The sequence below is a fragment of the Haliaeetus leucocephalus genome, unplaced genomic scaffold (assembly GCF_000737465.1).
Source record: "Haliaeetus leucocephalus isolate CR32 unplaced genomic scaffold, Haliaeetus_leucocephalus-4.0 Scaffold598, whole genome shotgun sequence".
Classification (NCBI taxonomy): domain Eukaryota; kingdom Metazoa; phylum Chordata; class Aves; order Accipitriformes; family Accipitridae; genus Haliaeetus; species Haliaeetus leucocephalus.
In genome coordinates, this window is record NW_010973034.1 from 3,730,082 (window position 1) to 3,754,766 (window position 24,685).

Below are 24,685 nucleotides of genomic sequence, written 5' to 3' on the forward strand. Positions count from 1 at the left end.
ATCAAACAATGGCCGTGTCTGCAGGGAAGGAGAAGTTACTCCACAAATGACCCGCAAGCCCAAAGGCTCACAAACTGCTCATTAACCTGAGGAGTTCGGTTGCCCGCCCGAAGGAGGGGCAAGGATGATAAAAGGACACAAACTGAAGCCCCGGGTGCGCAAGCCCACCGGGACTGGACCCCTCGGCTGACTGAACACCTAACGCTGGACCCAGGACCAGTGAAATCTTTCTCTCTCTCTGTCTTCTTCTCTCTTTCCTTTTCCTTTTCCACAATCCCTACACCTCATCCGTTTCAAGACATAAACCGTTGACCAAGTCTGAGACTAAGAGTGGATCCAGCTGCTCCTAGGCTCTTCTCTGAGAAGGAGTCTAGAAAGCGAGGGGGTCTGCTCTGAACGTCCTGACTCAACAGGAGGGATCTCCTTATTCCCTGAACTGATGTATGTGGTTACCCTGGGTTACACTTTTTACAGAAGTAGTCTTATGCCAGTTCCTGCTGTGAGAAACCCTGCCACCTACTACCATGCCTCCCCAGTTCAATTTACTTCTGCCATGAATAAAATCTTTAACCAATCGTTTGGTGTTATTTCACCTTAATTTAGCCCGGGGGAATTTCGAATTAAACACAACTCCCTGGTCTGTCCAGTTGTGACACTGAGCTCTACAGCCTTCCAGTAGGTTAGCCCCTCAAAGTAAGGGGGACTCTCACAATAAGAGCAGCCTCCATTTGAAGGCAATGCCCCTGCATGGTACCCTGGATGACATAAGGTTTCTGGTGTCAAAATGATAAACACAAGCCAAAGACTCCCTGCATGGGAAATTACCCTCGGCAAATTATATGACTGCCAGGCACTGCGAAAAAGGAAAGATGTGGCTCCAATACCCTTAAAACCCCCAGCAGCGTTTAGAAAAAGTGTCAAGACCACATCTTTGTCAAAGATTTTTTTTTGACCTGCACTGGCAATGGACAGTGTTAGAGGAAGAACTTGCATAATTGCATCGGTTTACGAATGTACATTGGAGCTTTTGTGGCTGGTGTGAGTTCAGAGGAGCCAGGTTCAGTAACCTCCTGCAGCATTTTCAGAGGAGCTCTGCAATGTTTCAACATGATTGGAGTGAAGCAGAGAAATCAAACCGAATTGGGACAGCACAGAGTTACCTGTTTTTGGAAACCAACACAGAGTGTTGATTCAGAGTGATCAGAACCAGCATCCCAACACCAGCAACCAGGAGCCTTCTCCAATGCAGAAAACTACATATCCCAATGCAGACAGCACCTCAGCAAAATCTAACAACAGTCCAATTGTCTTTATGAGAAGATACTAGGTTCCTTACAGTGCTGGGTCTGCGTTTTAAAGGGCATGGATCTTAAACCATCTAAGATTTCTCCAGCAATTAACACATGGTACATAAGAGTCCCTGGGTAAGGCACAGTCCTCCCAGATGGCGTATGACAGGAACATGATCTTCAGAGATCACTGTTCTCTACTGGTATCACAAAGATTAACTATTGCTTTGAGAGAAGTTTTTCTTTCCCAGCATGAAAAAAGAAATTGCTATCTTAGATTAGTTCGTGAAACTAGACAAAGCGCAAGTAAATTCCAAGGTAAAACTATTAAGTAAAGCTATACTGACCTCTATATTACATCATCTTGTTCTGGCAAGGGTCTAAGAACACAATTAAGAATCTAGCAAGCTCATAATCCTTAATTGGGCTATCATGCCTCAGCATTGTAAATATCTTAAATATTGCTGTAATCTATGTAAGTACTATACAGTTCTGTCACTGAAAGAAACATATATAAGCACACTGAAGTATGGCTTCAACAAGACTTGAAAAGATTATTTTCAGAATAAAGTGCCGAGTAACTTACCTAACAACTCTGGTTCTCATAGTGGTATTAGCTGGCCACTTGTTTTGAACAGACTTCTGTAGGCATCCATAAATATACCTCAATGTCCTGCAAAAATAATAGCTAATTACTTATTTCATTAAACTCACAGAATCAAAAAAGCCCATCAGAAAGGATCTAGACCAACCTCTTACTTCATACAGAACTATTATCCATTCTACATTTATAATTTAGACATAAGCTTTAAATTAACTTTAACCAAGAGTTAATTTTTAAGTTAATAAATTTATAATAAGTCAATTTCTAAATTTATAAATTTATAGCAAGATAAAAGAAAAAAACTTCATCCTTCATTAATACACAATTCTATATGCAATTCAGTGACTATTCAGACATGCATTAAGCATTTTATAACTGTTTCCTGTTTCTTAAGTAGTACTTCCTTTTAAAAAAGACAATTGTGATGGTTTGATTTTTTTATTTTTTTTTAATTTTTAAATTTTTCTCTTCTTAACTAAACAACTATTCTTTCCATAAGTGAGTGTTAGGTGTTTAAAAGTTAAGCAACTACAGCAATAATCCTCTCCCATAAAAAAATGGGAAAATTATGGTTTATTTCAGAAAATGTTGAGAGCTGCATCATATACTTAAAAGGAGTGCAACTTTTAATGCTAACCTTGCCAGCACTAACACAACACTTTGGTGCTACTCTGCCATCTCAAAATTGAGGATTTTGTATGCTTTAAAAGTTAATGACACAGTAAAAAGGAAACTGTTAGTACTATCCACTTTTTATTAGATGGTTCAAATCTAAACTATGAAAACACATTATTTTAGCAATGAAAAAAAAAGGCTGGGGGGCAGGGCAGACCCTCTGCACTTCCCTAGCAGACAGAAGCAATCACAGCACGGTATTGTTTTACTGCTACCTGCTTGTATTTTTAATATACTGTTAATAATTCCATCTCAGAGGAGGAGGAGGACTGTAAAGAATTTGTAATCACCTTAAATATATATAATTGTCCACTAACTACTACTGTATTCTACCTTTTTGTGGAAATATGAGATTGATTATTTTTATTCTTATTCTTTCCCTGACCTCTTGGGTCTATGAGCTTCTCCTTCAAAGAAAAGCAGGTGTGCTAGCCAGAGGCTTTTGCAAAAAGCCCTATTAATTCCTGAAAGTGGGGTTTTTTTTTTCCCCTGTCTATATTTCTCTATGTGCATACAGCAACCCTAAAGACATTAGTCTTATGACTGATTAGCAGAAGATGAACCAGTAAGAACATCATTTTAAGGTGCAATGTAATTCACACGAACAGGACTTTTCAAACACAAATCTGAACAGAAAGTGCAAACTTACGGAGGCAGTATCTCTGCAGCCATGAATATTTTCTCCACCAATTCTGAAAGTATACTGAGTAGATGTGCCAAATTAGTGTTTACATCTTCATTTTTTTCTAACTTTGAGGGATTTAACTAAAACAAAGAGAAAAAAATATGTTTTTTCTTCTAACTAGAACTACATATATAGTTTCATAATACTACACACTGAATACTACTTCAAAGTAAATGAAATATTCTGCTGCTGTACAGGTCTCTCACAGAACTCACAAGTCTGTTTCAATGGCTAGTCAGGAAATGTGAAGAAGCAATGGTTTAAAGTTCTAATACACTAGGTTTTTAACAGCTCAGATATTCAGCACTATCCATCTGCATAATCTTTTTCTGTCTCTCAATCCAAGTTTCTGAGAACTCCCATCCTTTCCACAACTAAGTTACAGTGAAACAGAAGTTAGCAGGATCACTTTAAAAACAGTTTCAGGATCAGTAACAATCATTTACTACCCAGAAGCTTTAAATTAAAACTAACATTCAGACATTGACTTCTACAATATCTTGAGTTTACTAGAAGTTACTTAGGTTAGGACATTCAGTAACTGCTACAGAACAGCCTACAATTACCTAAGAATAAATAGATAATTTAAAGAAATTTTAATTAAAAAACTTAAAAAGTTCTACTATGAATATTGTTCAAAGCCAAAATCTAGGAAACCAAAAAATCTTGTAATGAATTCAGTTTCTGTATTTCTCACGTACGCGAATTTTAGTTCTGAGCTATTAATGAATGTCTCTGAAGCTAGTGTTTAATGCAAACATAAAACATAACAACCAGTAGATAATTGTGTCAACAAACCAAAATGTTTAAAAACATAGTTCAAGGTACCACCTCACAGGACTGCTTGCTCTCCATTATCTTTAATATAGAGTCTTTCAGTGCATGGTGAACAAAACTTGTTGCTGTGGCTTTCATATACTGCTCCATAAGTGTACTTGCTAAAGTGGTGGCACGAAACAAGGTAGTAGCTTCGTCTGGAAAATAAAGACAGTAAAGTTGAGAAAAGGAGACAAAAAGTGAAGGAAAAATGTGCTGTGTTTACACTTTGATGTATGTTTTAACTCAAGGAGAAAAAAAGGCAGGTGCCAGAGCCCTCCACCTGTCCAGAGTTCCCATAAATGTTAGTGTAATTTAGCACAGTACCTTCCATGCTTATCTCCCTGTCATTTAGTGTTCGTAACAACAACGACTCAAGCTTTTCATGAAGAAAAATCTTCAATAAAATGCCAGCCAACAGTGTTCTGTCCTGTCCGCAAACATGTGATAAGGCATAGACAACATGAAGTTCTTTCTGGAGTATAAGCTGAAAGAAAAACGGAATTTTAAAATATTCAGAAGCTTCTCCTAACATATAACAGTCTTGGAAAAGCTGATATACATCTGCAGTGATATACAGATGTCACTATAAATATTATTTAATGATGTCAAACAGTGTTACTGAGATCCAACTCAAACAACCAACAAAATGATTTCTGACAGATAAACCAAGGTAAGTTAAACAACTTCATACCTCTTTAAACTCACTGTACTCCTCTTCTGGCATGATCTTCTCCATAGAATATCGTGCTCGAACACGCAAAGATCCTGGCTCAATACCCTTTAATGGTACATGGGAACTGAGTTGAAACCACTCATCTGTTGCATGTCCTTTTTGTAATCGGCTTAATTGGCAACGCATAAACACTTAAGGAAAAAAAACATTGTTCAAGTGAGTTATCTCCAGCAAAACAGTGCTACTGTTGAATGAAAAAAACAGTTTATTTTCAGCATGCCATCTTGTTTCAGGAAAAGAGTATTAATATGAGTAATCAAGATTTTTGCCATCAAAACATTGACAGATTCTCTCTTCAGTGGTTTAACAGACTCCTGTTAACTGAAGAAGAAATATAAAGCATTCTGTAACGAATGGATACACTTACATTCAAAAATGCCACATGGATATTGACACAGTTTTCTTTCTAACACCCAAGCAGTGAGTAAAAAAGCGTGCTACCTTGCAAATCCACATAGCAGTCAGAAACTAAAAACAGAAAAAGTGTTCAGAATTCACTGTCCTTTTTCCAGCTTTGGGCTGATACCACCATCAGGTCTGCTCCTTGACCACTTTTTTACTTCTTACTATTTATTATTATAGTGTTGCTATGGCTTTCTCAAACACTGCCATTCATATTTCTTTTATACTAACTCCCAGGTTAAGGCTGTTAACAGTTTATGCAAACTATGTAATAAAGCGTTCCCAAGCAACCTGCTGCCTTGATAACGATGAAAGTCAACTCAAAACCAGCCAAATCATTAATTCACCTTTCAGTGGTGTTGGTACCTCGAAATTGCCCAGCAAGGACCTGGGCTGCAGGTGCAGTGGCGAGCTGCAGCAGTGGGAGCACGGGCCCATCTGGAGCAGGAACAAGCGCTCCTGAAGGGAGTTATTTTGCACAGAAAGGGCCCAGGCACTTGCAGAGGCAACGCTGTGCCTGTGAAACACCCACCACGCTCCAAGAGGCGTCCACAGTTAAAGCTTCACATTTAGCCTGTCAGTCTGAACCTTTCAAGAAAACACCCTCTCTTTCCATGCGTCTCAATGAGACCATCTTTTAAATTCCTTGCATTAAACAACAAACAAACAAAAACAAATTAAGTGGTTTTTTTTTCCCCCACATTTCTGCAAAACCCATACACCACGCTGCCTTGCAAAAATTGTCAACAGTTCCAGTTGACTTCCCATTGCCCCAGTGTTGCAATACATAGCAGGAAATCATCTGATACTGGAATAGAAAAACATCACATTTATAATGCTCACTTCAGGCCATTCCTGTTGCCTACTTCATATTCTCTGGAGCTGATAAACAGATATAAATTAATGCATTCAAATCAGTTAAGTGGCGTGAAAAACAATCATCATCACCTCCTACTTATCACCAGTGTGGCTGGGACTATGCCTTTAGATCAGATAATCAATTGACCTTCCTACAATATTTCTCCCCAACATCAGAGCTCCTGTACCACACCTAAGCAATGTGTTTATCTTCTTATTTTGCTTGCATATGTAAGGCGTGTGTATCTCAGTGAGAAGAACGGTGAATGAAATACAGGACCTAGAATAATCTGATGATTTAATTTTTCCATGTGGTTATAGTAGCACTTCATAGCTATAATATAAATACTATAATCTTGATTTGATTAAAAAAAAAAGTCAAGGACTACAGAACAGTTGCCACCGTAATTTATATTCAATAACTTTAAAGGAACAAGGCTTTTTCCTGTTTAGCAGCTTACACTGAATTAGTAGGCTACCTTCAGTGAGAGACTGCTACTAGTTCAAAAATTCAGGATATTTATACTTTGCAATCTAGCACATTTTAAAAGAGAAACAAATATAGAGAAAATCATCAAAACAAACATAGTTGATCTCTTCTCTCTGGACACAGATCAGAATTCTCTTGACAACAACCCTGATCCAAAAAGAATCACAATATTTTACATGATGAACACTAGTACAAAAAACCTCTGAGGTTTCATAATGGTTTATCTGTTAATGACACTTCGGGCATAATATTTAGGAACAAGATTGTATTTTGATTGCTAGCAATTATAACCTGGGAATCAAAGTAAAAAGTGGTTCAAACTTAGGTTTGTTCCAGTCCTCAGACTGGAAATGAACCTGAATTTACTATGAAGCCTTTGTCTAACCCTGCCAGAAAAAAACAGAACCAGCAAATAGAAAAACCTAAAAAAATTCTAATTACAGATTGAGAATAAAAGCCATCTGAAATCTTGAGAAAGAGGAAATTGCTCAATACATGGACATACTAAATCCTGCTTTTCGCAGCCACGAGTCACTGCCACGTTAGCACAGCCCATTCTCCTATACGCTGAGCTATCAGTTTCAAAACCAAGCTTTGGCACTACTGTCAATAATCAGTGTGCCTGAAAAGAAAGACATTGGCTAATACTTTGCTCTATGGACTTGCCTGTATGAGGTGACTGCCTCCATTATAAACATGTTTTTTTTCAACATGAACTAATTTGAAATTAACCAACTATCATGCTGCAAAACCAACCCAAAACTTCCACTCCAGTTCAACACTGTGTCATATTGTTCTGAGAGATTTACTAATTCAACTGTCTGATCATACCCGAGCACCCCGGTCTGCAGTAACAGCAGGTGAAGTCTACCAATACATTTTAGGGCTTTATTTTTTTCAAGCCATTTTATATATATTTATTTGAATAAATCCTTATGCAATTCACCATTAAAGAAACAATGAAATATTTAAATTGAATTGATACTAAACTGTTTAGTATAATTTCTGACTATCTGAAATACTTTTTAAAAACAAAAATACTACAGTAATTAAGGAATACTCATAATAGGAAAACTTCAAAGTTAAAGACTTGAAAACTCAGGAAATATTTTAAAATACTAAAAAAATAACCTTCATGTTAGTATCGTTTTGGTATTTAACTTCTCCGAGTTATGATGAAAGAAATAAAGCAGTGAGACCAATAACAGAGTTTTGGGCCTTCAATCTGCATTACATGGTGGGAAAAGCAAGCAGAAAAGGTGACTTAACCTAGTTAACTGGGAAGATGAACAGTACCAGCTTCAGATGACTCCCACTTCATAGCAGTCCACATTTAACAGCTATGGCTGAAAATTAGAATATTCAGAAAAGGAACCAATTCTCTTGCTTTTGAAGAGTTCAAGGGTTATTCAGGCAACACAGCTCATAAGATAAGGTCTTGTTTAGCTCATTTCCCCCCCACACACTTCACCTATTCGGTAGGGCTGAGGATGTAAGCAGAGATATGAGTTCATTTGAGTTGACTTAGTCTAATCCTCATTCCAGAATGAAAGGACTGTTGGGTTATGCTGTAAGAGTATACCTAAGTGCAGTCAAGAACTCAGCCCATCCTGCTCCTGACCTAGACAAGAACACCTTCCATCTCCTCCCGTCAGCTGGATGCAACCAAAGCCAACACAACTTCCTCAATCTGGACAGAGAGAAGGAAAACTACAAAAACACTTTTAAAGAAGTTACTGAAGTATCCCCATTCAAGAATTAGCCTTTTAAAGATTCTTTTACTAACCAGAGCTTTGTTGTACATAGATAATGAGTTTTCTAGCTCAAATGACTAAAGGAACAGTGCAAGAACTTGATATCAACTGCAATTAGAGCCCTTTTGTCTGTCACAGGGAATATATCTTTTTTCCTCCTGCTATGCAGAAAGTTTTCTAGTCAGAGGAAGGAGAAAAAGGGTTGAAATTTAATTAGGTTCTGCAAGAGCATTCAAAATGAGTAGTAATTCTTCTATTTTGCTCAAGGTTTCTCTACAAATCTAAAAAAAAAAAAAAAAAGAAAAATCAAGAGATTAGCGCTGAGGCATACGTAACAGGCCAGTAACACAAAATATGCAAACTGAAAAACAACTGCAATAGGTTATAAATACTCTGACAGCCTTTCAAAGAGACAGCTCTGAACACAACGGAAAATAAAAAAATCTTGGGACAAATTTGAAGGGGGTGGGGAGGGTATTTTGTCCTACAGGCAGCAAAGAAGAGGCAAGGGGCTGAAGCTGCTCCAGAACAAATATGGTGGGAAACTCTGGAATAAGAGTGTCCTGAGGAAAAAAAAAAAAAAAACAAACAAAACCACATTGTGTGTGGAAATGAACTAAACTAAAACAAACAAACAAAATTTTCTTCCCCTATCCAAGAGCTCAGAATCCATGTTCTTCAAACACTTTCTTTTCTACAAAGCTGACAGATCTTACCAGCTTGCTGTTGATTTGCTGTAACAGAAACAAAACTACAGTTGAAGAAGCAGCTGCCTGGGTAACACAAGGAAAATAAATTCCTGGGAACTTCTGCAAAAGGCAGAAGAAAATTTGGATCCTTTCCCATTCAAAGTGATACTAAGGTAACTTAGGTTTAAGCCCAAGAGTGGTAAAAGAAAAGTAGACAGATGAGGCAAAACAGAAAGAAAACAAGCCAAGTTTTGTTCAGAGACTGCCAAGATTTATTTTTTTTAATTTTTTTTTTTTTTAACGATGAAAGTAATACACCGTTCCTCCCTTTCTCTTTCTTACTGGAAGCAACAAAAAAACCTGAAAAGGAATTCCATGCTATCAGACTTAAAACTCCATGGAACTTAGCATTTTATGGAGCAGACTAATACTAACAGCTTCTCTTTCTTCTTGCTTTTTTGTAAGCACAGCCATTGTGTAACACAATGGCTACTCTACAGCAGAGCCATCAGATACACAGGACTGGATTACCGTGCATTTTATTACCAAAAAACATGCAAGTTCTCACTGTAAAAACATTACTGGAAATCCAGTATCAGACATCCAAAACATACAAACACAGCAGTATGGTGAGCATAAAAACATACTTAATTCTCTTGTGACAACATTTGACAAGAGTAATGAAAACCACACAAAGTATCCATTGCTGCAATATATATGCATCTTTTACAGAAAAATACTTACATATATCTGGATCTTTACTTTTCTTTGTTTTGTTACTAAGACTTATCTCAAATCTATTAATATCAGATGAAAGATCACTAGGAGAAAAGACAGAAAGCCTCAATTAATACTATACTTGGCTGGCATTTAAGCTTATTCTAAACTCATTTCAATCCTGAGTTCTCATTATCAGCCAAAGACACTTACATTAACAAAGATATTTAGGTGCCTACAGAAAATTCTGCCCATGCAGAATTTGGCTGAAACGTTGCTGCTGTATAAACACATATACAGTATTTTTAAAAAGCATATGCAAAACAGTACACAGTGTTAAGAATCTTAAATGCAATGCAGCTTACAAGTGAAATTCAGTAAATCAAGAAGATTAAGACTTACTCAAAGACAAACTCTTCTGACCACACAGGGTTCTGCCCTTCCCTGATGTGTGTTTTTGCTACCTGGACACTGTTCAGGTAGATGTTACAATATGGATTAGTAAAATGCTTTACTGGGAGCGTATGAGCTTCTTCTACATGCAAAATAAGACTGCTGACCTGAAAAAAAACCACACAAAATTTACTTTTTGTTGCTAAAATAGAAATACAAAACACACGAATGATTTTTTTATCCTCTGTGTGGAGGCTTAATGTTAATACACGAATACTGAATACAAACTAAAATTTCCTAATAGGAAGAGCAAGGAACAGAAGTAATGGAACAACATTTTAAGAGGCACCAGTGACAAAGTAAGAGTAACTCTAATAATTACTGAAAACAAATCTCTGGCCCCATGGTTTTAAAACATCGTGTTTTCTTCTTTTAAAATTATCTTTGAGGCATTAGGATTTCCAAATACTAACTTTTCTATGCACAGAAAATTTTACTGAAATCAAAGACTGGCACCTTGATTTAGAGCCAAGGAAGATTCTGAACACAATGGCTTATTTGGTGCTTTCTTAACAGATTACATTGTGCAACACATTACATTCTATTCCTGTACGTAGGTGAGCTTTTCTTCGTTTTTTTGAAGTAAAGAATTATTTCAGATTGTCACTTTCTGCTATGCTTTTGCAGCTTGAAGCCCCCAATTTCACCTGCCACTTTATTTGTGAATTCACCTAATTTAGTTCATTTATTCAGAAGCATCCAAACATTTTCAATGTTAAATACAGAATAGTTGTGTGCCTTGAAAAACATCCTATTTTATTCCTTTCTGTTAAACAACTACATCAAATGTTCCTAACATTAAAAGTATCAGAGATTCTTGAAGTATTTTCCTGTTATTCTTCAATCATTACAGACTTAGCCATTTATGACTATCTATCCTCTACCTCTGAAGAAATTCTAGCAAACACAGCACTTTCACGAGGCCAAGAGAAATTAAGTCACAAGCATGGCTCAGCATGTATTTGTTACTGAAAATTAATAATATTAGTTAAATAAGTGTTTTGTTTACACGTCACATGAGGTTGTCAAATTTTTAAAGTTTCCCATATGGGTAAATTTTAAAAGTTAAGACAACACAAATGCTGACTTCTTTACACTTCTACTTAAATGCAGCCAGAAAACAATACCTAGCAAAGCACGTGCAAATTGCCTAAAACCATTTTGGTTTTTTACATATATGTAGATATTATAACAGTGTAAGTCATTCTGCCTGGTTTCGCAAGGGTACTGCATAACTCCAAAAAGTAAATAAGTACATGCAGGATTTACTACTGTTGAAAGGAAAATTCTGAGATTTATCAGTTATCGTTTTGCAATGAGGTGACCAAACACTGCTCCACATGCACTGCCAACCCTGTATCATCAGCTTCACCTGACGCAGACGTTTATTTGATGTTCCTGGACTGGTTTTTCTTAAACTGCAAAACATCTGCAGAGCTTTCATCCAGTCCTAAGAGAGAAGATGCAAAATAGTGTAATAACACAGTCAGATACAGCTTCTTGCAGTGGAACAGAGATACCTAAAAGGAGTATCTGAAGTTTTCCTTTTAGTTTGGCAAAACCTAAGTTTTCTGTAATGCCAAAGTACGCAAGCTTGAATATTAAAGCAGAATTCTTATCTTTACTGAGCAAAACCTAATAAAGGATCTGAACCATTTTCTCTTTTATAAATATCAAGCATTACTAATGGATATACAGCGTGACCTTTAGCAATTTTCCAGTCAAGTAATAGTACATGAAGTTACAAATGGTACATAAAATGAAGCAAAACTTGTTTGCTTCTGAGAAAATTACAGTTAACAAGCCAAACTGTTCTGATTATTCTCTCCAGTACTTCTGTATGGCAGTCATAATACCGTGTATACTTCAAACAAACTAAAACAACATTAACAGGGAAACATAGAGCATATATCCAACATTCCCCACTTTGTCTGCTCTGTGTACAGCAGAGTGGATGGATGGATTCCGTTTTGATCAAGAAAATAAAGAGGTTGTCTAACACCAAACTGACTGTAGAACCTTTGTGCGTATTTTTTTTTAAACAAATAAGCTGCTAAGAGGCACTGCCAACTCACCAGGCCACTTCTGAAAAAGTCACTGCAGCGTGAGAAAGTTGCTAAGAGAGGAGCTTTGCAAGGGCGCTTTGGAAGGTGGAAGGTATGTTATAGCCTCATTCTCTAGCTTTTGTCCCCCAACATCAAATTTGTATAGCTCTTGCAAAGCACAAAGTTTAGGTTTTGACCAACAGCCTTCTTATGTCTGTAGCTCAAGGAACCACCATCTGTTCTTAAAGTACAATTTCAAAGTGTCATTAAAAAACCTACAACACTGTTTCAATCTTACCCTTCACAGTATCTTCCACATTTAAAAAATACAGGAACATGTACTGCAGCTATTCTCAGCTACACCAGTTTGCGAGTCAGGTGTCAGCTTTCAAAACCTTCTACAGAAGGAAAAGCTTTCAGCTATGCACCATCAAGTTTCAGTAGCTTCTTCCCTTATTCTCAGGAGTAGCAACTGAACAAATGCCTCCTAAATACTCTAACAGAAATACTTCCTGGATGCATAGTACTCCTCTATACTTACTCACAGCAGAAAAACCTTTCCCCTTAAATGCCAAATCTTACAGCAGTGACAATGCGCAATGTGCCACAGTAAGCACAGTGGCAGTAGCATGTAAGGCTACATTTTATATCTGCTTTTGTTTTGTACAAACCATAAAGACAACGTGCAGTCCATAGGATGGCACTGCTTTGATATTTATTTACCACATTATAAGAGAACCTTAATACGCAAATAAAACTATTCTTCTACGAAATGTTACAGAGTAAGAAAGCTGAACTTTCTCAAAAGAGAAATATCTTAAACTTTCCTGGGCCAAAGCCATATTATTAAAAAAAACCCTCACAACTGTATTCTGTATAAATGCAGTGAACAGCCTGTTAAGCAGATCAAAACCAAAAGCAGATTATACCAAATGTTCATGGAACAAGACAGGATATTCTGTCTTCTACACATTCTTAATTCTTTTAATTTCTAGAACACAAAAGACATTGCTGATGTGACAAAAAATGAATGTACAGTAATGAGTGTGGAAATTAATGTATATTTTCTCAATTACTATACAGCACTCTGCTTCTCAAAGACAGTACATTAAGAGTTGTGTGACAAATGCCACTACATCATTCTGATGTCATCTCAGAAACTTTCATAAATTTGTTAACAGGAAAATTTGTGCTTTCCTTTATATACAGCAGAAGAAGAATACTAAATTTATACAGCCTTCATACTCTGGTGAATAGCAATCTAATATGAGTGCTCTAAACAGCTTTAATTCCATTCAAATAAAATCAAATGCAAAGCTTAACTTTTGTTGCAACAGGTATATTTCAGAGCTGTGGACTTCAGAGCTCTAAACTTAACAAATAAGCACATTGTCTCATCTTAGATACGCTCTCCTGCTGGTGAGTGAACTTCAGAGAATTAGGCTCTTATCCTACAATTCTTAATTAGCAAACATAACCGCTAGAGAACTAGTAACTAAAGGATACCAACCAAAACCAGAAAACCTTACTTTCTGTGCATTATCAGGGCCCAAGACTACGAATAACCACCGATTTATGGACATGACAAGTTACTGCAAAAGGCAGCTGTTCAATGTACTTTGGTCACTGGGCATGCATACGTGCACTAGCATTTTAGCTCATATCAGGAATGTGCCTTTGAAGGCAAACTCCCACTTACCATGCTCTGGTTTATAACATGGAAAAGTCCTGGAGAGTAAATTATTCTTCTGAATTGAACTATGACAAAAAAATTACATTCTCCAGAAACAGACAATGGAAAATAATGGAAATTCAATCCATGGGACCCAACTGGAACTTGTCCAAAGTGAAACCCCCAAGTGCAGGTAATGCAGGTGCTGGGTTCTCAGCACCAACCGTTCCCCCTACAGATCCGCTACTACTCCATTGTAACACCTGCTAATATAGACATAGCCACTAACTATTTGTAATACACTTGCTTCCTGTTTCAGAAGGGTAATATCATTAAACACCGCATGACAAAAAAGTACTTCTTAAATTATATTTACCAACAAAAGCTCTCACCTGTGCTTGTTCTGGAGTTTCGCCTGCAAAGTAAAAGATGTAATGCTCTTCACTAAAGTGCTGAACTACTATCTGAAAACAGTTTGGCCTTAAAAATAAACAAAACAAAAAATGTAAGTTTTATTAATCTTCATAATATTAATGGACACCTTCACCTGTTGATCTGTGCCAAAACAAAGTTTACACCGAACTAATACATTTCTGCTGTTTGTCTGTAAGGACCATTGAACATCGCATCAATTTTTGTTTGTATATACATAGCATAATCAGACAGAAAGAGGAAGAACTCAACTAGAAAATTTCTCAGGTCCTTCAAAATTGCATTTTGATTTGAATGTATTATGTCATTTTAAGAAAACCACCAGCTGGTTTGTTTCAGAATATTGAGAAACTTTCAGAATGGTCTGTACTGAACAGGCACGTATGCTGACTTACAGTCAAGGCAAAAAAAAGCCATCTGGTAATGGAAAAAGACTTGTCAATGAGAACTATTCCTAAAGACTTTAAAAGCAGCAGAGGTTCACCATTGGTTCCCAACCAATTAATCATACATTAAGGATTTGTTCTTTCAGGAGTTCAGGAAACAATATTATCATATGGAATACCCCATCTGGATGCGTCCCACAGCCCTTGCGACCAATAAAATGTATTTTGGATCACATACTAATCGTTTAATGTATGTGACACAAACCTCTACAACCTTAAAGGCAATTATAGTGTCTTTGACCTTTTGGCATATGAGTGGAGGTACACAAAATGGCAATCAAAAATGCTTTGTTTTGTTAAATTACAAGCTACTTAAAGTGCACGCTCATGATCTTCCACACTGTGCTCAGGGAAATTTAGCTCTCCCAAAACCAGAGTTACACGAAGGATCCTACTTCACTTGCAAAGCAGTTTCAGTCTTCATTTCCCCCATCCATTTCACTGCCTGGAGAAACACTGACACGGCACTCTGTGGCCATGCTGCAGAAGGGTGGGGGAGAGCAGCAAGGAGCCAGGTCTGGGGCTAGTTAAATCACTGCCACCGAAGAACCATGCAAAGCTACAGACTTCACTGTACTTCTAAGAAAAGGGCAAAGGCAGTTTTTAACAGCTACTTAAAATGCAGGAGGAACTTTGTCTCAGCGACAGTTCCTCACTAACAGCTTCCTAAGCTAGTGCAACCATGCCTCTCCTCATACCCACATTCAGTACCACTTACTGTCTAACTACACTTTAACCCACAGCACACTGTTTCTTAAAAGCTGTTTAAGAGACAGTTGCTGTTAACCAAAATGTTCTTTGTTTATAATATACACCAAAGCTTCCTGCATAATTGCCAACTTACATAAGGAACATTTTAGTAATTTATTACTGTTCCAGTACTCTTCATCTACGTCTATGGTCCACGTTCCATTAGTTTAATGCATTTTTTCAAAATTATTAAAAAGATTAGGACAAAAGCACCAGTCTTTGCAGTTTAAGAAATACCACTAGTTTTAAGCACTTGTCTTTCTTTTTTATTTTTTTTTTTTTCCCCACAAAAAAACCCAGAAGTTGACTATATATTGTTTTTTAATAAATATTAAGATCCATGGGATAACCAGAATTTGTGCCTAACACATGTAGGAATAAGTGTATTTATTTCTTCTATATGACATTATAATACAGGATGGTGGAGGTTTTTCTGTAACTTCCAATGAACAAATATATAAACTCTTTCTTGTTAATTACCAATGATATCCAAAAGACTTGATTCTCAGCTTCTTTGCTGATAATCACATCCCTTGCAGTTGGCGTATTTTTAATATCAAAATATTACAATAAATGGTTAGATATGAAAATTATCTCTGCATATAGCAATTATGCAAAAACAATTTGAGGATGTTGACTTATATGAACTAGTTTACCCCTAAATGGGTCTAATCCAACAACAGGACTTGTTCTTAAATAGAAAAGCACTTACAGACTTTGTCTAACCAAGTTAGCTTTCAAATACCTATCAAAAGAATGTAGATCTTTTGGAATTGACAAAATTCTTTGTCTTGTCAATTCTTGGTTCAAAAGGATTAAAACCCTCAGTTCATAATCTCTAACGTCTGTAAAACGAAACATGGAACAATTAATGCACTCAAGAAATGGCAATGCAAAAAAGCTCGACTCATCATCACATCTTATTTCAAAATAAAACTTTTATACTAAACTCTAAAATTTCTAACTAGAAGTTGTTTATGTACAGTTGCTAGCAATCGAGTTGCCACTGCTAAGCAAGTTACTATTCATCAGCTGCATCTGTCTACATACACTCTTGCAATCTACACTGACTACAGACTCTTGGTATGAACCAAGAGCCACAATGCAAGCCAGGGCTACTTGTTCACCACTAATGTATTTCCCATATCTTGTACATGCCTCAAACTATCAGTCAACAATCCTGCTGCAAAAACAAGAATTAAAAGCCAGTGTCCTACCTGCCAAACAAACTGTCATGTACTCCATAGACGGAACACACGCTAAGGTCTATTAGTCCTTTGGGTTTTGTGGCTCGTTTTTCACTTTCAAAATAAATAAGCTGGGCATCATTTCCCTCTAATATAAAGTACAAGTTTTTCCATCTCTTTCCTTTACCTGTAGAACAGTCAAGTAAAAAGTTATGATACTGTTTAAAAGAATGTGTGAATTTTGCAAAAGAAGAAAACAAAAGAGGGCAGTAAAGTTTTAGTCAAATTGCAAATAGAAGAACAACATACAGGTAATCACAATTAAGTTATAAGAACAGTATACATACTCAATTTTATGCAACATGTGGTTAAAACCAGACCCTTTATCACATATGCATCTCTAAACATTTTCACTAATTTCAACAGGATTAAGCAAGGGCATATGAGCTGCCTGGACAGTGGGTTCCTGTCAGCGTTAAGAATGTATCTACACAGTTTGCAAATAATGATGCTGTGGATCCCATTAATTACATTTTTAATTAACAAATAGACTCTTGACATGAGAAAGTTACTCCTAAACTTGACCAATGTTTAACAGATTGCATTACAGTACCTTAAAACAGTACAGCTGAAGAAAAGAAATGAGAATAAGTTATATGCAAACTTAAATCAGAACCATATCCTAAACACAACCATATCTAAGAATTTGGCTGGTTCCACTGGTTTCAGAGAAAATGTTCTCTGAACTACAATTGATTAGGAACTTTCTGCAACTAATTAATGCATGTCACAGTACCATTTAGAAAAAACTTTTAGCATTAATTTTATACTTTGATAATCATAAATACACCATGGGCCTCAAAATACTACTAGCACTGTTTTGAAGAGACAAATCTCACATCTACTTATTACACTCTGTCTCCTAGATGGAAGAGTGATTTTATTGGATTTGTTCTCTATGCAGCCATGTGCATCTCTCTAGACCTACTCAGTTCTCCAGTTTGCACATTTAAAGTGTCTCATTATCTCTTTCAGCTAAAGGTTTTCAATTCATTCTTATTTGATTCCTCACTCTACAACATCCCTTTAGACCTTCTCTCAGAATCAGCCTTTGCAATAGAAGAGCTACTTTCCTTATTCTGATTGGAGAACCTACAGTTTGGGGTGTTGTTTTTTTTTTAACATCTCTTTTATATTTGCCTATATGTAAAATCATAGCCTCTCTCCATAAGGACTCAATGATGCTTATGGGTCCCTTCCAACTTGAGATATTCTATGAAGCTATGATCCGTATCTGCATTTCTTTTTTAGAAGAAAGTTCCACAGAAGTAAACATAACTCACTTTTTTTCAGAAGATAACCTTTTTTGACAATATTTTTATAAAAAGCATCCTTTGTTTTCCGACGAATTGTATTGTAGATTTCTTTTCCATCCACTGTATCATTAAGCACTTGTTCTTGGTGCTGGTAAACATGTAAGAAAAACCATATTTTAAGCTCAAAAATCACCATTAAAAAACTGCATACTATGAAGCTGCAGCTGGGATCATATTACTTAATGCTACTAACTCACTACTATTGCTCTCTCATGCATTTTAATAAAGCAATATAATTTTTGATACAATACCTTTGTTAGAAATGTTATATAGGTATTTCCGTATTTCTAGAATTATGATACAAGTAACAAGTTTTCAATACAGACCAACTTCTACAAAGTAACATTGTGTCTTTTTCTTATTAAATCTAAAGCAGCATCTTCACCATGATTTCAGTTACATTTATGCAAGTCTTTAAAGATTTATCTAGCTTCTAACCATCTTCTACCAAAGCTTTTGGGACTGAGTACTCATGGATAAACTCTGAAGCAGCAAGAATGGTGCAGATCACAATTAAAACCAGCTCACTCAAAGTTGCACAGTCCCTCATTAATCTCATTAGAACTCACGTGTCGTAATTGACTAGAACTCAAGACAAGAGAAGAAAGCAGGAACAGGAAACAGAAAAAGGATAAATTCACGCAGAAAACTGTAGGATCTGGAAACGCAAGTAATAAATGAGAATGGCCAAAAGGCAAGCCAAGTTTAACCTTACCAAGTAAGCTGATCAGCAAAAGTTCTTTAGCCGTAAGAAAACATGAAAAGCAAGACTGTCAAGCAGCGAGAAGAGCATTGAGATGAAAAGTGACATATGAACTAGCTCATACTAAATATTCTACTTTTTTTCTTGCCCATATATCTACAAGAATTACGATTTGGAACAACATGACAAAAGCAAGATGAAAAATATTTTGGTAATACTAACAGGAATTACAGGACCTACAATGGAAACAACATCCAGATTTTTATGAGCTCAAGATAATCTCCATAACATAACTACACAAGGAACAGTGCACAAAACAACAGATCTAGTGACAAATGTTTTAAAGTAAATTTCATATCAGATACAGGAAGTCAATCAGGCTGACCCTAAAGGTATGCAAGACTTTTTTTTCCCCTCAAAAACTTAGAGCATGGTAGTATGTAGAAGGGAGATTACAGAAAGCTGAACATAAATTGCACCAGTGACCTCTAAATTTTTAAACAAAGAAAGTCACAAATAAATCTGAGTAGTTTAAAAGAATCTGAAGTAGTCTCACGTGGAAAATTAGTCAATGCAGAGAAGATTATTAATACAGGAACTGTAAGTGCATATGCAAAAAGGTAAAATGAAGACAATTACTGTCATGATTCAAGAGGAATGATGCAGCATGAGGAAAGTTACTAGCGAAGCCTTTCAAGGAACAGTCTCAGGATTTGTATTTGCTTTTTGTCCCAATCACATTACTGAGCCTGAGTTAACAGCAGCAAACAACTGGGAAGCACTGATGACACAACACAGTTAGCAGTATAGGGAAGATCAGAATAACAAGGTGTAAGTCTACTAGTAAACCATAGAAGTTACACCTGTTGATACTTACCACTAGAAAACAGAAAATGAGAAACTTTAACAGCTGAGTCATTCACAGGAGGACTAAACTATGATATAACGTGGCTACAACAATAATATAGTGGGTCTGGCAGGGATGGAGTTAACTTTTGTCACAGCAGCCCCTATGGTACTGTGTTTTGGTTTTGTGACCAGAAGTGTTGGTAACACACCAGTGTTTTGGCTCTTGCATGCACAGCCTCAAGACTTTCTCCATTTCTCGCTCCACCCCACTCCTCAATGAGACGGCTTGGGTGGGCAAGATGCTGGGAGTGGACACAGCCAGGACAGCTGACACCAACTGATGAAAGGGATATTCCCTGCCATATAACATCACGATCAGCAATAAAACTGTGTGTGTGGTGGGGGGTTGTCTTCCTGGGTGACCACGGCTGGTCATTAGTCTGCTTGTGGGAGGTGGTAAGTGATTTCCTTTGCATCACCCCCACCACCCCTTCCTTTGCTTATTAAACTGTATTTATCTCAACCCAGGAGTTTTTTTGCTTTAACCTCCATCCCACAGTAGAGGGGAGTGAGCAAACAAAGGTATGGGTCCTTACCTGCTCACTAGGGTCAACCCACCACAGAAAATGGCACCTATTCTAGGATATTTCTGTTAAGTATTTTCCAAAGAGAAAGGGAATTACCCATGACATGGTACTCTAAACTGTTCTGGTCCACCACATTCAAGAAAGGCGAGCTTGCACCAAAATTGGTGGCAGCAGGGCAACTACGAGAACATTACAAAGGGGCAGGATCAGTTTTGGTATGCTTAAGTGAGCTGACTAGGAGAATACAAGAAATGTTCTCATATTAATACAACAGATCTCACAAAGGGGTATGAACTGACTGTAACTCTATTTAGGGAGGCAATTAAAGGCAAATTTCTAACCACTGAAACAGGAAAGTGTGGGAACAGAGAGGGAACAAAATATACACGTATACTTTATAACTATCTATAAGCTTATGAAAAGCTACATGATATGGTGTGCTTATTGCAGGTGGTCTCTTAGGATGAACTTCTGCTACAGGTCAAGAGCACTCCCTAACAAGCCCTGTAATCCCAGCCCTGCAATCATCCCTGAAGCTTTTCGCTGCCTACAGATTTGCTGTGGCAAAAGAAAAACCCCAGACACAGAAGACAGGAGGGCAGCCTGGTTCCCTCTAACATGAGACTAAGGCACAGCATGGTTGAGCCAAGGACCAGAACCAGTGGCACACAGCAGAGGATGAACACCTCAGAGGACAGCCAGAGCTTACTATATTTTCCGTTGACTACAAAGCCAACCTTTGGTAAGTGAATGCATGCGAGGATAAAAAAAAAGAAGCACATAAGCTGAAAATATTAAAATTGGAGATGATGCCATTTAACTACCATTGGTTATCTCTGCTGTAATTCAGTTCATAAATTGTTTTAATGATGATGAGGTCTCTGTCTTCAACAACAAATGCTCAGAGATGATATCTTACCTGCATTGGAACAGGATCTTTAAGGTAATATCCTTCAACAATCTGTTCTTTTCTATAGTGCTCAATGATGTCAGCAATACTGTTCCAATAAGAAAAAGAAGATTCAAATGTAAAACGGGTTAGTTTTCCCCCTGCTTGAGAATTTGTTTTTCTGTACAACCACAGAAAACTTTCTCACAAAGTTTTAACAAAATCAAGTATTAAACATCATAATCTCATTTGTAGCAATGAGAATTTACTAATATACTGAAGTCAAGAAAGTTCACAAAACTGTATTCAGAATGTATTAATTCTAAACTCTGCAAAATATTTTAATTAGTTGCTTAAAATGCCACTTGAGGACACTGCTTTTTCCACATTCAAACAGCACATGTGCATTACCAGCTCTCCAACCAGGCTGAAAATTGCTATTTCATTGGCAATAATTTTCAAAGTCCTAGAGTAACTACGGAAAGGGAATGGGAGATAGAGCAAGTGCAGAGCAATTTCTTTCTAGGAGGACAGGAATAGAAAACAGAAAAGGTTTGTAGCAGAGCTTATACAGATTATACTTGGATATCACTGAGCTATCCTATTAAATTAAATACTCAATCGGTAGCAGTCCTCTACAGGGTAGCATTCATTCTAATCACCAGATTCACACTGCAATTGTGTTTGGAAGGCTCAGGAGACAAGTGACAGATACAAGCTGAAATTCAAGACATTTCAGTTGCTCTAACTGATTTTTGCAGTTACTGAAATTTACACTGTAATAAAGAACAGCAACATGAACATCAATAGAAATTAGTCATTTGTATGCAAAATATCAACATAAGAAAAGAACTTAATACTCAAATAGAAAACAAAAACATACTGTGTCTTCTCCCTTCATGCATACTTAGCCACATATGCAAAGATAATCAACAAGGCATGCAGCAGTGAAATCTTTGATCTGTTACAATTGGATACAGTTGTGTCCAACACAGGAACAGTATCTGATACTGCAAAAATAATCTCAAAAACATTTAAATAAAGCTATGGCAAGACATCTTTGTTCACTTTTCTTTCTCTCATTCTAAAGCTATGAATTAGTGTATGCTTGATTAAATAATTAATCTTCCCACAAATATTTTTGTTTTTCAGGTATGTAGAATTACATGAATTTCTCCTTCAGTATTACTGAAATAAAATAATTTCAATTTTTACTGACATGCAATCTGCATATGCCATTTTCTGCATAAAAATTTAAACTTTGCCGCACTACAGAAAATAATGACTCAGTCATTATATTTTGCATGTTGAATAGCTGCTGCCAACATCCTGTAAAGTAGCAGAGCTTATGCAGATTATACTTGGATATCACTGAGCTATCCTATTAAATTAAATACTCAATCGGTAGCAGTCCTCTACAGGGTAGCATTCATTCTAATCACCAGATTCACACTGCAATTGTGTTTGGAAGGCTCAGGAGACAAGTGACAGATACAAGCTGAAATTCAAGACATTTCAGTTGCTCTAACTGATTTTTGCAGTTACTGAAAAGTATCATATAACTTTTAAAAGTAAAAAAAGTAAAACAGTATCATATAACTTCTCACTCATCAAATCAAGAATACCTTGACTGTTAATGCCTCCTCTCCTTCCTTGGTTAAAAATGCCAGCAGGAGTTCCTGAATATAAGGAACTGGTGCACAATTTCTTCCAATTTTGTAAAATGGGCTGAAGAATAAACTCTGTTTTATTTCTAAACTCCTTTTGTAGTTAGAGTATTATATAGACTAGGAGTTTATGCCTTGATGGAGCGACTAAGCACTTGGCTCTGCAGCCCTCTCCTCCCGCAAGTGAACTTGACTCAGATTGTCACTTATATGTTGCCTTACCACTACGAGAGCCAAAATGCCTGACACACTAACACTGCAAACAAAGATACCAGGTATCTCCAGACAAGTACACTTGCAGATTCACATTCTATAGTGATCAGTTATCTAACAAGTAAAACGTCAAGCGTGAAATCAGACTGACCACAAAACGTATCTAGGGGACACAAAAATAAAACATAGCCTTCCTCAATGTCTGACCGCAAAACAATCCTAGTTACACAAAATGCACCAAAGAAGATATAAATAAGCATAGATTTATTTTTTTTTTAAAAAAAAGGTTAAACTTGGTTTGATATATAGAAATAAAGATGGATCTCAATACTACATTACAGTTACTTTAGTAATTTTAAATGCTTAGCACAGAGCTTGTTAGGCTACCCAGGTCTCAGCTACTTGCATGATTTTCAAAGAATCTCACCATCATGAGCAGCATCATTTTTTTAATACTTAAAAAGTGAATTAAGAGTTATTCTAACAGCTGACATTTCAAATAAGAGAATCCAGAAAGCAGAACTAAGCAACACCGTTCTATACACTGTTGAATTATAAAGACAAAGAATTAACATTAAACACGTATTGTTCAGCCCATCACAATACAGATAAAGCTACCAGTTGAAACAAAATTATCTTCCAATCGTCTAAGTTTTCAAATTGTGCTGTCTCAGATTCAAGATAACTCAAAAGCTTGCTCACTCTATAAACTACTGGGCCAATGTTTTTTGTCTTCTCCTTTGACACAGAATCATGAGAAGCAAAGAAGAATCCTTAATTTTACAGGTTTTTCGAATGCTACCTGTTACGTAGGTTGAATTTTGGAAAGAAGGCGGACAGAAGGATGGAGAAATGGCCTGGTATGCTTTTCCTACCACATGTTCTAAAAATCAGAATGAAATATTACTAAATGCTATTTTACATAAAAACACTGTGAAACACACATGGAAGTTATTCACTGATCAGTTGAGCACAAAAGGCACTTCTGGAGAGCACCAAGCCCAAGCCCTCAACTCAAAGCAGCATCAACGACGGCAGGTTGCTCTGGCCCTTGTTCAGTCACATCCTGAGACTCCATACCTTGCTGGGTATCTCGTTCCAATGTTCGATCACCCTCACAGTAAGAGCCATACAGGAGTAATTGCACATTTTTGGACCGAGATCTCATGACACAGTCCGTAAAATCATGACTGTGCAAGGTCTGCCTGGGATGGAGTTGATTTTCTTCACAGCAGCCCATGCAGTGCCGCGTTTTAGATGTGCGACTGAAATGCCATGTTGATAGCACACCAGTGTTTTGACTATTGCCGAGCCACACTTGCAGTGTTGAGACTTTCCTTTTTCCCACTCTGCTCCTCTTTGCCCACCCCGCAAGTAGAACAAGGGTGGACAAGGAGATGGGAGCAGACACAGCAGGACAGCTGGCCTTAATCAGCCAAAGGGATATTCCCTGCCAAAGGGATATTCCCTGCCCCATCATGTCACACTGAGCAATAAAAGCTCAAGAAAAGGAGGAGGAAGAGGGGGATGTTAAAAGGCCTGTGGAGGGGTGACCCCAGCCAGCAGCTAAACACCCTGCAGTGCTTGCTCATTCCCTGCTCTCCGGACAGGAGAGAAAACAGGAAAAGCAAATGTTGCAGAACCCATGGGTCAAGATAAAGACAGTATAATAACCGAAGCAGGTGGGGGCAGGGAGGGGGA

General features: G+C 37.0%; 1 protein-coding gene across 1 annotated transcript in view; it reads right to left on the minus strand.

Annotated features, from left to right (window-relative positions):
• The window catches only part of RASA1 (RAS p21 protein activator (GTPase activating protein) 1), a 55,933-nt gene that overhangs the window by 9,983 nt on the left and 21,265 nt on the right, over positions 1-24,685 (minus strand). Inside the window, exons 10-21 of the mRNA XM_010578087.1 lie at positions 21,135-21,213; positions 18,044-18,164; positions 16,731-16,887; positions 14,278-14,365; positions 11,541-11,618; positions 10,118-10,275; positions 9,743-9,819; positions 4,764-4,936; positions 4,397-4,556; positions 4,085-4,227; positions 3,218-3,333; positions 1,876-1,962 (exon numbers count right to left, since the gene is read on the minus strand). Of these exons, the coding sequence (XP_010576389.1) occupies positions 1,876-1,962; positions 3,218-3,333; positions 4,085-4,227; positions 4,397-4,556; positions 4,764-4,936; positions 9,743-9,819; positions 10,118-10,275; positions 11,541-11,618; positions 14,278-14,365; positions 16,731-16,887; positions 18,044-18,164; positions 21,135-21,213 (1,437 nt within the window). The remainder of the gene's footprint in view (positions 1-1,875; positions 1,963-3,217; positions 3,334-4,084; positions 4,228-4,396; positions 4,557-4,763; positions 4,937-9,742; positions 9,820-10,117; positions 10,276-11,540; positions 11,619-14,277; positions 14,366-16,730; positions 16,888-18,043; positions 18,165-21,134; positions 21,214-24,685) is intronic.